The 14357-nt window shown below is 38.8% G+C and overlaps 1 protein-coding gene across 4 annotated transcripts in view; it reads right to left on the bottom strand.

The window, feature by feature from the left end:
* Nucleotides 1-14357, bottom strand: part of EGF (epidermal growth factor) — a 92456-nt gene that overhangs the window by 13831 nt on the left and 64268 nt on the right. For 2 of the 4 annotated variants that reach the window (XM_004476166.3, XM_071215143.1), the window contains 5 exons: nt 12048-12179; nt 7676-7792; nt 6998-7123; nt 4254-4376; nt 2349-2493 (listed from right to left, as the gene is read on the bottom strand). In XM_004476166.3, coding sequence (XP_004476223.2) covers nt 2349-2493; nt 4254-4376; nt 6998-7123; nt 7676-7792; nt 12048-12179 — 643 coding nt within the window. The remainder of the gene's footprint in view (nt 1-2348; nt 2494-4253; nt 4377-6997; nt 7124-7675; nt 7793-12047; nt 12180-14357) is intronic. The other 2 variants (XM_071215145.1, XM_004476167.3) reach the window with 1 other exon arrangement.

Below are 14357 nucleotides of genomic sequence, written 5' to 3' on the forward strand. Positions count from 1 at the left end.
TCTCAAGGAATAGGCCAATCATGTGGGCAGAAGTCCTGGGAAGACCAGGCAGGTTACAATAAAAGATGGCCTCTCTGAGCCTCAAAAGGCCCCAAAGAGTCTAATTTAAAAGCACCATCTCACAAGGATGGGTCACACACCACTAGTTCTTTGGATTATTAATCAGTTGTGTTAAACCAAACAAAAGATTACACAGCCCAGTAAGTTTGAATTTCTATTGTCAAATGATTTCTAGAAATTCTGGGCTAAAACAAGGTAAACAAGGCAAAAAATTTTAACATGTGGTATGTGGTGATCAGCAATTGTGGGCTAGAATATGCAGCATATCTCAAGTTTATTTGACTACAAAACACATGTTTTCATGAAACAATCCAAAGGGCTGGTGTTGAGCGATCTTGGTCTAAAGAAGTCCTCCTCAGAAGGGTGTGGGTTGGTTCAAAGCCAAACCAGAAGGAATGAGGACCTTTTCTGAGCCCAGGAGGTATGAAGCCTCCCAAGGATCTCCAGACCAGAAAAACCTTCGAGAGACCTCTTGGGCATAGAGACTTCCACTTCTCACTTCCTCTGCATCCCCTGGAGATGGCCTAGGGGTCCACTTATCCAAGGGGGACTTCCATTGCCTCTAGGAAAGGAAGGAAAAGCTGACCCTTTGTAAATATGCTCACAGCATTAAGAACATTTGTATGGAATGAGGTCTATGAAGAGTTTCTAATGAAAGTTGGTTTGGTAAGCACTCCCTAGAGATTTGTTATTGTGGAATTAATAAAACATAAAAGTGAGGTCATCAGGGCAGGAGAAGGGAAGGATTGAATTCTTTGACTAAACCACATTTTTTATTAAATGTAGATTTCAGAACAAAGTTATGATCCTGATTATTGTGAACTCTGGTGATATCTTTAAAATTGCTTTGATGAAAAGTCTATAAACACGAGTGCTATGCCCAGTTTAATTGTCATTTTGTAGTAACTCGTGTTTAAAACATTATCAGGGAAATATGATATTTTCATCAGGATTTAAAGAAAAAGAAAAATGGGGTTCATCAATCTTCTAATGAATTGACTCTTACAGGGCCACATTAAAATACTGTACTAAATGTAACATATAACCCTGCGATACCCTTTATCTTATTATAACATCTTATCATAAAAGTCAAAGTCTCATAGAGAAAAACAAACCATGACCCAATAAACTAGGACATTTTTTTCTTAATTTCATTATTTGGAGTAGGAAGAAATGGTAAGTTAAAAATTTTTTTCTTAACCTTAAAATCAAGGATAACTATTTTCAATACCAGATTATATTTAGGTTTAAAAAGTATGCATGTAAATATGAGCATAAAAACAATTCTAATTGAAATGAGTCATTTTTACTAATAATATTCATGAGTATTTTTTAAAATTATTTTGTCAGGTTGACATGATTTATAATGCAAAGCCAGGCACTTTGTCAGAATATAACTCATTCTAATAATTTAGAGTATGCTTCTGCTCATTATTATTGATAAAATAATAAAAGCCTTTATGCTTATAGCATCCATTTGTGAAGATCAGAATACTTTATTACTCCTTCCTTGGACACAGAGAAAATTATCAGTCAGGATTAGCCATGGGAAAACTATTTATTTTTTTCTATCTATTAGTTCCCTCATATTGCCTTAAAAATATGGTATTAGTTAAAAGTAAATTTTTATGCTAAGCTAGAAATTGCGTGTGTGTATGTTTTATTAGACTCCTAGGGAAATGTTTTCCAAGTGAGCACAGAGGGAGTGATGCCTCCACAGATCTTCTCAAGCCCACCTTTCAAGTTGACTCTTTGCCTATGTGAAAAGCCATCACGGAGGATTGAGGAGGGAGTAAAAAAGGAGCAGTTGCCACATCGAGCAATTGTTACTAAATAACAAAAGTGCAAAAATCAAGTATTAGGAAGTGAAGGTTTGTTTTTAGTTTTGTTTTGCTATTAGTTTTGAAAACCAGAAGCAAGAAATTCTGTTGGCAATTTATACAACACCTTTGTAAATCCAGAAACATTTTGTGGATGGCCTCCATACATCTGGCAGAAAATAAATCAAAGTTTTAAGGAATTCTCTCACAAACATAAATTTTTCAACTAAAACAAGAAGTTTAATCCCCAGACTATACTTGTAGTGACATCAAGTTATTTAAGTCAAAGGGAAAATCACCAATTCCTTAGATTTACACTCACCACAGGCTGATGAGGGCAGCGGTAGGGGTGGGAGGGTGCTGAGGAGATTTTCTGCAATTAGATTTTTCCTTATAAATTTCACAAATTAGCTAAAACTTAAGGACATCAATATAATATCTCTGCGCCAGACAGACAGTTTGACTTACTTGCATGCGTAGCGGTCTACTGCTTCAATGTACATGCACACACCACCGTGGAGGCAGTACCCATCAAGGGACAGGGGGCATCCGGGATAACTATTTCTGACAGGATAGAGGTCATCGTCCCTGAGATGAGAGGGCGGAGTTGAGTCTAGAAGAATCAAAGACATTGCTTTTATTTTCTGAAGTGATTAGGGTCTTTCTGGTGTCAATATCAGGAAGTTATTTCTATGAACACTTTGGGCTGACATTGGAACTATCAGGAGCAACAATTGTGTCACTTTCCTAACCAGACCTTATGCCAGTCATCATGCAGCCAGCCATTCCTTCTTTAGGCTAGTATTACTTGAGATAAAGCACGTTGGGGAAAGTTGAGAGAATGTCCAATCCTATGACTCCATATGAATCCATAATCGCTGAACTCAATATAAAAGCAAACCTGGCGGCGGACTTGGCCCAGTGGTTAGGGCGTCTGTCTACCACATGGGAGGTCCGAGGTTCAAACCCCGGGCCTCCTTGACCCGTGTGGAGCTGGCCCTTGCGCAGCGCTGATGCGCGCAAGGAGTGCCCTGCCACGCAGGGGTGTACCCCATGTAGGGGAGCCCCACGTGCAAGAAGTGCGCCCTGTAAGGAGAGCTGCCCAGCGCGAAAGAAAGTTCAGTCTGCCCAGGAATGGCACCACCCACACGGAGAGCTGACACAACAAGATGATGCCACAGAAAGAAACAGATTCCTGTGCCACTGACAACAGAAGCGGACAAAGAAGACACAGCAAATAGACACAGAGAACAGACAACCAGGTGTGTGTGGGGGAAGGGAGATAAATAAATAAATAAATCTTTAAAAAAATAAAAATAAAATAAAATAAAAGCAAACCTGCCATCCACAAACACGCACTAGCCATATGAGATGACAGCTAGCTTTAAGAGAGTCTCATTGAACAGCCAGTTTCTCTTAATGGCTTAAAAACTCTCTACCAACATATAGTCCATGATCCCCAATATCCTGGGAGTCTCAAATCACCCACCCCCCATGCTTTTTTCTAAAAATAATTTAACTTTCAGGGGACTCTCCAAAGACAGCATCGAAGCAACCTTAAAAGGAAGGAGATGTCACCATAACAAAGGGAATGTCAAACTAATAAAGCCCTTTCTATTTAATGGCTCCATGCTCCATAAAAGAAAAGCCTTACGGTAAGCAGCTGACAGTATGACTATTGGCAGTTTTCCAAACTTTTTAGAAGAGCAAATTGAGAAAAATAACATGCTGAAAAAAAATGGAGACCCAAGCAAGCCCAGAAGTTTCCTTTCTGAGGAAGTTTTCTGCTTGACGAGCTGAGTGGCAATGGCTGGCAGTGAGGGAATGGGGAAAAAGCCCTCAATGATGTTTTCTAGGTTGTAGATAAAGCCAGCTCCCTATCTGGGGTCCTGTTGGTGAGAAGATACTCCCTATGGGGAGAGGGTTAGGAAACAGGAGTCAACAATTATTAATGTTCTAATTAATATAATTAAGATAAAGAAATACTGAAGTTCTAAAGTAAAATCCTTCAAAGTGATTCAAAATGCTAAAAGTCCAGACCCAAACTTGCCTGGCCCCACAAAGTTTTTCCAGCAGCCCCAGAAATCAACATTACAAACCAGATTAGTTGCATTGTTAAAAAGAACCACCTGTGTTCCCACCTTTACTGAATTGTGAGTAATAAAAAAAGGATTTTTTTCCAGATGCTGTTAAATTAAGAAAACTTGGACCATTTCAAATTCTCAGGCTCAGCACCAACCTAATCAGGAAAGCAAACTCTCCAGCCTGTTTGAACTGAATGATTTCTAAAATCTCTAATGCAGATACACTGGGGCACAGAATTTTACTTGAACCCAATCCCTCCCCTACAATCTGGGCCACTTGCCAACCTACCAGAGCATATTGGTCCAGGATCCGACAGGCCCCCAGCACGCTCACAGGTGTAGTTTCCCTCTGTATTGATACACGTGGCATTTCCTTCACAGGTGTGCATACCCAGTTGGCATTCATCAATATCTGCCAGAAACGTAGGAGTAGGGAAGAGAAAAAATGGGGTAAAGGGGAGGAAAGATGGTTATACATTGGCAGGGCAGGGCAGCATCTTCAACTTCATGTGGGAAGAACGTGTCATCTGGGGATCCAGACAGTTGACTGTTAGTGATGGAATCATGTACCCAACAAAAGTCATGTTCAAGTCTTCATCTGAGTTCCTGTGGGTATGAACTCATTCATAAATATTATGTTTGAATATGTTAAGGTGAGTCAGAGTGTGGACTCATTTGTGAATAGTGTTTCAAAGATCCTATTTAAGTATAGCCAAACTGAATGTACTGGTGGGCCTTAATCCTTACGAATGGAGGTCTTTATAAAGAGAGGAAATTGAGAAGACTGAGAAGGAGAAACCAGAAGCCAGAAGCAGCAGCCAGAAGTCAGAAGAAGCCAACAAGGAAAGAGAGATTGCCATGTAATGCAGGATTACCATCACTGGAATGCTACTGACTCCGAAGGAAAGCATGGCCTTGCCAACAACTTGATTTGTGACTTTTAGCCTTCAAAACCATGAGACAATAAATGCTTGTTGTTGAAGCCAACAGTATGCAGTAATCGTCATAGCAGCCTGGAAAACTAAGCCGGGAGCAATTTCACCTGCTGTCATACTGCCCGTTCTCAAAACCATACACATTTTTAGGTTTAGTAATATTAATGTGAATGTTGGAGAGACAGGGAACTCAGTGCCTCGCTGCACATTCATTCAGATATCCTAAGCCCCTGCGTTACATCTGAAAGTTTTCCTCCTACTTGGCAGGAAAGGAGACAAGGCAGCTAATAACTTGGACAGCTACAAGGGAAAGCTGGAGATTGGTAACTTAACACTAGGCAAATGTTAGGATGGTAAGATCCTAAAGACTCATATTTAACTCTTGCATATAGATATCCAGCTACTGTTGACATGTATGTCATATCAAATGCAACATTTTTGTTTCTGCATATAAATATAAATTAAATCATCCCCTTCTTTTCCAATTACCAACCTTTTTCTTTCTCAACTACCACCACCCTCACATTTAAGTCCTATTCTTCTGAATTAAATATTTTACATCATGACAAGCAAAGCAGCCCCATGAGATTCCCCACTTCCCACTCCATTTGTAAGCATCACTGCCATTATTCACTATTTGATGCATTGACTGCTATCCTGAATGGTCCAAATGGACTCTTTTCCTAAAAACTGACTTCCTGTTATAATCTCAATAAACTATCACATTGACAGAGAGAGAATGCTTTTCTGAGAAGCAAAAACAAAGATGTACTCTTTACCAAGAAACACAACGACTCCTAGAAATAGGAATAGGAATAACAACACTTTTATGTATCCTGTATTGTGTGCCAGGCATGGTTCAAAGTGAGAGAGCAACAGAGACAGAGAGGAAGAGAGAGAGAAGCAGAGCAAGCCCGCTGGTCCCATAGGCCCAAGGACACTGTCCAGCCACCAGACCACATGTTCATTACTGCAAGAAGGTAGGTTAGTAAGAGAGTGAGAATCCAGACTCTAAAGGGTTCAAACATCCTTTAATTTCCTTTAATTTCAAAGGAAATTAAATATAAAGCCTATATATCTAAATTATCTCTGAGCTTGCTTAATTAGAGCAGTGACATTTTCCTGACTGACAGCCAAATATGTGCTTAAAAGAGCATTTACAGATGTCAGTGGAAGCCACAAAACTAATCTGATAAAGGCCCCGTTTAAACCAACAAAATCCGGAATATTGCTAGTTATGCCTGATACTTCATCTTTAACCTCAACCTGTGGGAGAAAGCAGCCCCGTTTTAGTTTCCTATCAGGGTATGTGCCCCTTACCAGGATAAGGTTTTTTTTTTTTTAATTTTCAGAAAACAGAAAACAAAATACTGAATGAGAAACATAAAGGCCCTGTAAAACTTCAGATAACCTCTTCAGTAGGGAATAGATGACTTCAGGCAAGTCTTCACTCCTAGGGATGTGCTAAGCCACAGACACCTGGAATGGTACAAGACATCCACAAAGAGAAGTCCCATCCCTGCAAGTCACACCCAGAGCTTGGCAGATGATGGTGATTATGAAAGAGATTTTAATCATTCTTTACTCAATTGAATGCCAGTGGCCGGGATTTCCCATCTGTTCACTTTATCATGATCTACCCAATGAGCCCTTCCGCAGAACCACACCCTTTCCTTTTTACACACAGCAGTGACTCCCAACACCCCTGCATCAGCTCTGCAGTTCACCACAGCTCAGTTGCTAGACCTCAGTGACAAGGAAAATGCTGTCAGATTCCCCCCACCTGACGGTTCAAGTTATAGGATATTGACAAGTCACTGGTGTGACTCAAACTGGAGAGGAAGATTTAGAAAGTCAGTGGGGGAGGAAACAGTGCAGGGTCTTGAAACTGACTTTTGCTGTAATAGCATGGATGTACAAATTTGACTATTTACCCAGAATTGAAGTATGCCAGTTGAGCGGGTCACATAAGTCCTCTTTCACTGCTGACATGCCTGCAAGCTCAATGACATCCTGTCTTCCATTGGCCCACCCCACCCATAGTGTTTCGTGTTCCCCCGAGGCCTGACTCCACCCTCCTCCTTCTGTCTACTCTTACCAAGACAGTGGACTCCATCTCCTTGGTAGCCTTCTGAGCACCTGCAGACATAGCCACCTTCAGTATTGATGCACTTGGATGAGGTTGGAGGGCAAACTGTGACACCCATTGCACATTCATCTATATCTGTAGGCAAAATTATGAAGAGTGGATGTAAAGTTCATTTCTGAATCAAGTATCAATTTGTACAGAGTTCCCACTTGTGCGATTAGCTAAGTAAGTATTCATCACTATGCAGTAGAGTTTTAGACCACAAGGACTGTGATTTTGCCAATAATCACTAACATAAATTTGACATTATCCACGTAAAATAAAAATCTACCCATCACAACCTATTTAATCTAACTATAACTTTGACCTAAACTTCTGGGGGAAAAAAGGAGATGTTTTTGTTAGAATTGGCAAATTTATGTAACTGAAGCAAATTACAAATTTTCCCCTTAAAGTCAACTGTATATACCATATAATTTTAATATAAATGCAATATTATATTATACGAAACTTATTATATGCTTCATACTTTCTATGCATGTCATCCATTCTAGCTAATATGAAATACCTTATTCAATTCTGTTGATTACATAAATCCTTCTAGAGATATTGAGTCAGTACAAACTGAAAGAATGTTTCTGGTTCAGTATTTTCTAGATATTATGTGTGTTTGGCATTTGTTATTACCAGAACATAGTTTTCCATCCCCAGCAAATCCTTTCAAACACTGGCACCTGGCGTCTTCTCCCTTTGAAACACATCCAGCATGGATGTCACATCCCAGGAGAGCACAGTCATCTTGATCTGCAAACAATGAGAACCCCATCAGATTATTTCCAGACCTCAGAGGAGAAAATGGATTTTAATGTTCTGGGTTCAATAGATCATTCCAGAATTTTCTTTCCCAAGTTCTGGGACAGGTTTACCTCCAAATAGAAATACTTTGTTGACCTGTAAGCTATATCTATATTAAAAGATCTGTAAGCCAGATCTCCAAGTTATTTATATACTCTCAACAAACTTTAGTTTTAAAGAACTATTTGGTGTTCAAGGAGCCCTGTGTTATTTTATTGATAAGTTTTTCTTAAAGCACTTGTAAATCTGAATTATAAAATTGCTAGGAGTAAATAGAAAAATTGCTAGGAGTAAATAGACTCAAATTCCAAAAGCTTTTTAAAAATTTCCATCCATATGATATACAAAAGGGATCACTATATTCTTATTCCCTAGTGTACCCACGTGGCAAGGAGATTCAACCACAGAAAGTTTTATTGTCAATTTACAAAAATCATGTTTTATTTGTAATAGAATATGTATGTCACAATATGTGTTTATTATCAAGATTTATGCAGTGGCTTGCAAACCTTGAGGCATTTCCCCAGAGTCATGAACCATACAAACTAAATGCTGTAAATGGATCATTCCATTTCATACTCCATTGAAATGCAAATGCCTCAGGGGACAGTTACATGTTGAGTCATAAACATAAGCAAGTTTTTTGCTACTTGAACTACTTAACTTACATTATCACTCTTCAGACACCTTCCCTTTTTTGGAGTTGGGGGTATCTGACATACCACAGTAGAATACTAAACCATCACATGTCTATTTTCTGGCAAATTTGCTCTTCTGAATATAGAAGAAGTAAAAGAAACTATCCAAACTTGCCTATGAATGAAACAAGGTTAAATGACCTAACAGGATTCAGTTGCCATGTGAATGCAGACAATGGGTAATTGCATTTGATTTGCTTAACTGCCTGAGTGAGATTTCTCTTGCAGGAATACATGCATTTCATGCTTGCTTGATCATCTCCTATCCTCATGACTCTTAGAGATGGATAAGTTTGGCCTAAATCAATTATCCATTTGATTCAGAATTTATTTGGAAGCCTAACTCCCAGATCATAAGGCTACTCAGAGTGGACACAATCCAATTACCCAAGACATTTTAAATCACTTGCAGAATTATTAGTCTTAAATTAGAATATGATTCAGGGTTATCTGGTAACTTGCAAACTCCAAAGCAACTTGCATAATGAAAAGCAATGACTATGTAGTTGTAGGAGGGATGGGACATAGTCTAAGACAGGGGGTCTTAACAAGGGGTCCATGAGCTTGAACTGAAATTCAAAAAACATTCGTGTGGGAATGTGTTGATGCAGGTGTGACATATTAAATCATACACAGTATAGTGTGGACTTAGTAAGGGGTCTGTGGTTTTAACATGACTGGCAGAGGGGTGCATGAAACAAAAAGTTAAGAACCCCAGGTCTAAGTTCATTCTGCCACAAACTCACTCTTGAAGGAATGTCTGTGCCTCATCTTCCTCTTTTCTAAAATACAGGTCATAATTTCTGCCCAGTAACTTCACATGGTTGTTATAAGGACTTGAAGGGGAAAAAAATGAAAAAAACCTTTTGAGAATTATAAATTATATATTTAAATAAGGATGATAAAGGAAAAGAGTATGTAACAACTTGAATCATAATTAGCTTTAGCACACTAGACAAGACTCTGGGGTATGTTAGTAAAACTATTCAAATTTCATCAAAAGTGCCTAGTATGTGCTAAGCTTCTGTGAGGGCCAAAGATATAGTGGTAAAGAATATCGAGAGGGGCTCTGCTGTCTTAGATGGTTAATTATTGAAGTACAGGTGTGCTGAGTACTATCAGAAATAGTACAAGGTTCTAAGAGAGCTGTAATAGGATAACCTGGCCAGGGGAATAGGAAAGGTATAGAAAGTTGAGAGTGGAAAGATATGCAGGAGTTGGAGGGGTTAGAAAGTGGACTGTGAGCTGAGAAAATACATGGCAGTCAACGGGCAAGGTCTGGATAGCTGAAGTTGTCCATAGAAAGCCAAGGGTAGAAGGGTACAGGTTGAGACTGGTGAGCTTTGTAAAGGGCAAAATCATGCAGGAACCATTGGGCCACATCTAGAATTTTAGCTTTTATTCATTAATTTAGAAGAATTCATAATTTTAGTAAATTGACAATGAAACTTATATGATTGAATCTTTATGTTAAATTGGTACACAAATCTACTTGCTACATATTAGTCTGTGTACTTTGGGAGAATAAGAATATATTGACCTAATGTGGAGATGTGGAGTTTTCAAACTTTCTTTAAGCCACAAACACTTTGTTGAAAAGAAATCTTACTCAAAAACATAAGTAAGAACCCTCAGCCTAAAGTACACAGAGCTGAAATGGCACAGGCTAGGAAAAAATAGAACACAGTCTATCTATGGAAAGATTAAGTGTTTTTCACCAAGATATTCAGTTCCTTCTATTATATACTTGGCACAGTAAAGTCTCCTGGCAGGAAGCCAAATGCAGCCTGTTATATATGTATTCACAACTCTGCAGTCATTTCATCATTCCCCCATTCCATCCACATGCCTAATTTACTATCTGTCATTTATCTCGATCTTTGATTTCTCCAAACATTAATCTTTCAAAATACACTCTACGATCCTTCATGGCCCCTGGTGACTTTGGAAAGGTTATCTCTCCTGCTGATATTGATGTATGGTGTTTTATTCTATCATACTGCTGTCTCCACATCTAACTGGGAGCTTGGTGACAGGAGCTATAGGTAACTCATCATGGTAATCCCAAGCACTGAGCACAGTGTTTGGCAAACAAATAATTACTGAATGAATAATATTCCTAATATTACAATGTCTTACAGTGCTTCTTGGTATGAATAAATTATTTGCTCATTTTTTTAAAAACTTAAACCATAAGTCACTAACAATATATATTAGTGTCTCATCTATAAAATGCTGGATTGCCATAAGGATCATATTAGAGAATATATTTAAAGAACTTGGTATATACTCAAAGCACCATATGAATGTTAGTTATTATTACCACTAAAAGTATGCACCTCTTCACTTATATCTTATAAAAAATCACATGGCTAAGTTCCTGCAAGGTGGAATAAGAGGTCCTGGGGGTCCTGTACATCTACAAAGTAGTCTGCAGACTGCAAACGTTAGATGAGCTCTTCTTTAAATTTAAATTCCTAATGTGGAATTTTCAGCCTTTTTTTAAGTCAAAGACACTTCTTTGAAATAAAATGTTACTCAGAACTCTAAATAGACAGAAAGTTTCAAAGTTAGATCTGCACTGAGGGAAAGGCAGTGATGGGAACGAAGGAGGGATTGGATCTGTAGATACCCTAGGACTGAGCTAATTAAGCCCAGTTTGAAAACCACGGGCCTTGTGCATGAACAAGGGATTTAAAAGACTCAGGTACCCTAAAGTTGTTACTATACTGAACAAATTATATAGCATCCTGGTGCTAAATGAATTTTGACATTTGCCTTTTGTGGACTTTCTGTAGCAGGTGAAGAAATCAAGCTATATTTCCTTATTAATTACACTCTACTTTTCACACTCATGGAAGGACAACTAAATGGGTCAAATATCACTTACTGGGTATGGATGGCAATACACTCAAATCTGTTCTGTCCTATTTTTTACCATTGCTTCCAAATTACAGTTCTTTGAAAAATGTTCAGTCTAAGGACTCAATAAGTAAAGTTACTATCCAGCCAAATACGGAGGCATCTTCCTCAGACCCAGCATTTGGAAGAGAAGGACTTGAGCTCAAAGTCTGGCTTCCTTGTGCCCTGCCATGCAGGGGCGTTCCCCGCATAGGGGAGCCCCACGCACAAGGAGTGCGCCCTGTAAGGAGAGCTGCCCAGCGTGAAAGAAAGTGCAGCCTGCCCAGGAATGGTGCCATGCACACGGAGAGCTGACGCAGCAAGATGACGCAACAGAAAGAAGCACAGATTCCCGTGTCGCTGACAACAACAGAAGAAGGGGACGAAGAAGAAGACGCAGCAAATAGACACAGAGAACAGACAACCAGGGTGGAGGGGAAGGGGAGAGAAATAAATAAATAAATAAATCTTAAAAAAAAAAGTGTGGCTTCCTTTGCCTTGTGTAGATTTAGTCAACATTAAGTTAGAAGATAATTCAGAATTTCTAATTAGTAAGATGGAAATTGTTGGAACCAGCGTTCTATAGGAGAACTCATTATTCATACCTGACACCATGATTTCAGCCACTAGCATGTGTTGAAGCTGTAACCCTTCTGTAATGTCATCTTCAAAGACTCCACTTCTGGATAAGGTGTCAGGTGGTGTTTCTTGTTTACTAAGATCTGCTTCATTACCTGCTGAAGGTCAACAAATGAAATTAAGTGACCTTTTCTGATTCCAGGCAAGTTTTATTTAAATTATATTTATAGTTGCTTGTTGACTGTGAATTCAGATACACTCTTACAGTAAGAGGATCTAGAGAAACTACCAGGATCATGGTGACAGTAAACTGCCATACCACATCTCAGTGCACTTGATGGTTAGGCAGCCAACTGGGAAGACAGACAAGACTCTTTCAGGTGCTGGCAAAAAACAATGAGTAAAATACCAAAAGGCCTTATGAACATAATTAGCTCATATCACAGTCTACTATTAATGAGAATAAATGAGTGACATGATCTCTCCAATCTGCCTTCCATACACACTCCTTCTCCTTTAAAGCTGCTTTCAATGCTTATTTTAGCTGATTTTACCAGTATTTTTTTAAATGCTGAAGGATGTAAACAAGTCAAGATTTAATATTGACATGGGGTACATGCAACCTCCCCAGATTGGGGGAGAAATGGATTCCCTAAGACAGTAGTTCTCTAGGTGTGGCCCATGGACCTCTGGGGATTCCATTGCATAGAGTCAAAACTATCTTCATATTAATACTATGGTGTTATTTGCCTTTGTCACTGTGTTGACATTCATACTGGTGGGGAAAAAATCAGTGGTGAGTAAAACTGCTAGTGCCTTAGCCTGAATCAAGGCAACGATATCAAATCTGTCTAGTAGTCATGTTCTTCACCAGCACACCCACACGGAATTTTTTAAAAATCTAGTTCCACCTAAGAATATCCACAATCAGATAGTTAGAATTATAAGTTTAAAAAATCCTGACCACTGAATTCACAGCTTCTTAACGTTGTGTTTAATGAAATGGGAAGTATACTTAAAACACTTTCAGGGCATACTGAAATTATGGGGGTCTGGAGGAAAAGTACTTGTGTAATTTTTAAGCTGCAGACTGAACTTAGACTCATTTTTCTTTGAGCATCATTTTTACTTGAAAGAGTAACTGAGCAACTATGTTTTTAAGAATTGGGTATTTGGCAGGCATTTTTTTAAAAAAAAAGAATGAAGTGAACCTGTCACTTCAAAGAAAACTGACAGTATTTGTTGCTAATAAAATTTAAGCTTTCAAACGAGAAGTAGAATTTTGGAAAATTTGTTTCCACTGTCATGAGCAGGACAGCTTCCCAGTACTTAAAGACTTTTCTGATTAGTTCAGTGATGAGAATTAATGAATGTGATATTTTAGTATATTAATGTGACATTTGGAAGATCTGCATAATAAAGTCAACCAGTATTTTCAAATGACCAAAGCTATAAAATCATGTCTGGTAAAAGATGCACTCAAAGAGCGACATAGACTAATGGATTTTAACGCAACAGGGGACAAAAAGTCTGTCGATATGATTAAGGTCTCACCTTTAAGGAACTACCACCTGTTAAGTTCTGATACGGTATTAGATGAACAATATCCACAAAAGGCATTTAAAAGATATGAAGGGAAACGGACTTGGCGCAGTGGTTAGGAAGTCCGTCTACCACATGGGAGGTCCGCGGTTCAAACCCGGGCCTCCTTGACCCGTGTGCAGCTGGCCCATGCACAGTGCTGATGTGCGCAAGGAGTGCCGTGCCACGCAGGGGTGTCCCCCGCGTAGAGGAGCCCCACACGCAAGAAGTGTGCCCCGTAAGGAGAGCCGCCCAGTGTGAAAGAAAGTGCAGCCTTCCCAGGAATGGCGCCGCCCACATTTCCCGTGCTGCTGATGACAACAGAAGCAGACAAAGAAACAAGACACAGCAAATAGACACAGAGAACAGACAACGGGGGTGGGGGGGTGGTGGAATTAAATAAATAAAATAAATCTTTAAAAAAATAAATAAATAAAAGATATGAAATGTCTCCCTTTTCCAGCTACTTACCTTTGTGATGCCAGATTTTCTTCAAATACTTTAACCAAAACAACACATTGCAACATATTTAAAATAGAAGGAGATATGAGAACCCAATTGTCTTCTATCATGCCAGACATTAAATATATAAATATAAAACACTGCTACTCTTCTCACTACATAGTTTTTGTTTTGGAAAATATAGTTCAGTTTTTTCTCATAAACTGTGTTATGTTAATAGATATTGGACTTGTTATTTTAATAGATATTTAATCAACAGATTTAAAATTGTTATCAGTGTTAATTTCTAATAC

The sequence above is a fragment of the Dasypus novemcinctus genome, chromosome 1, assembly GCF_030445035.2.
Source record: "Dasypus novemcinctus isolate mDasNov1 chromosome 1, mDasNov1.1.hap2, whole genome shotgun sequence".
Classification (NCBI taxonomy): domain Eukaryota; kingdom Metazoa; phylum Chordata; class Mammalia; order Cingulata; family Dasypodidae; genus Dasypus; species Dasypus novemcinctus.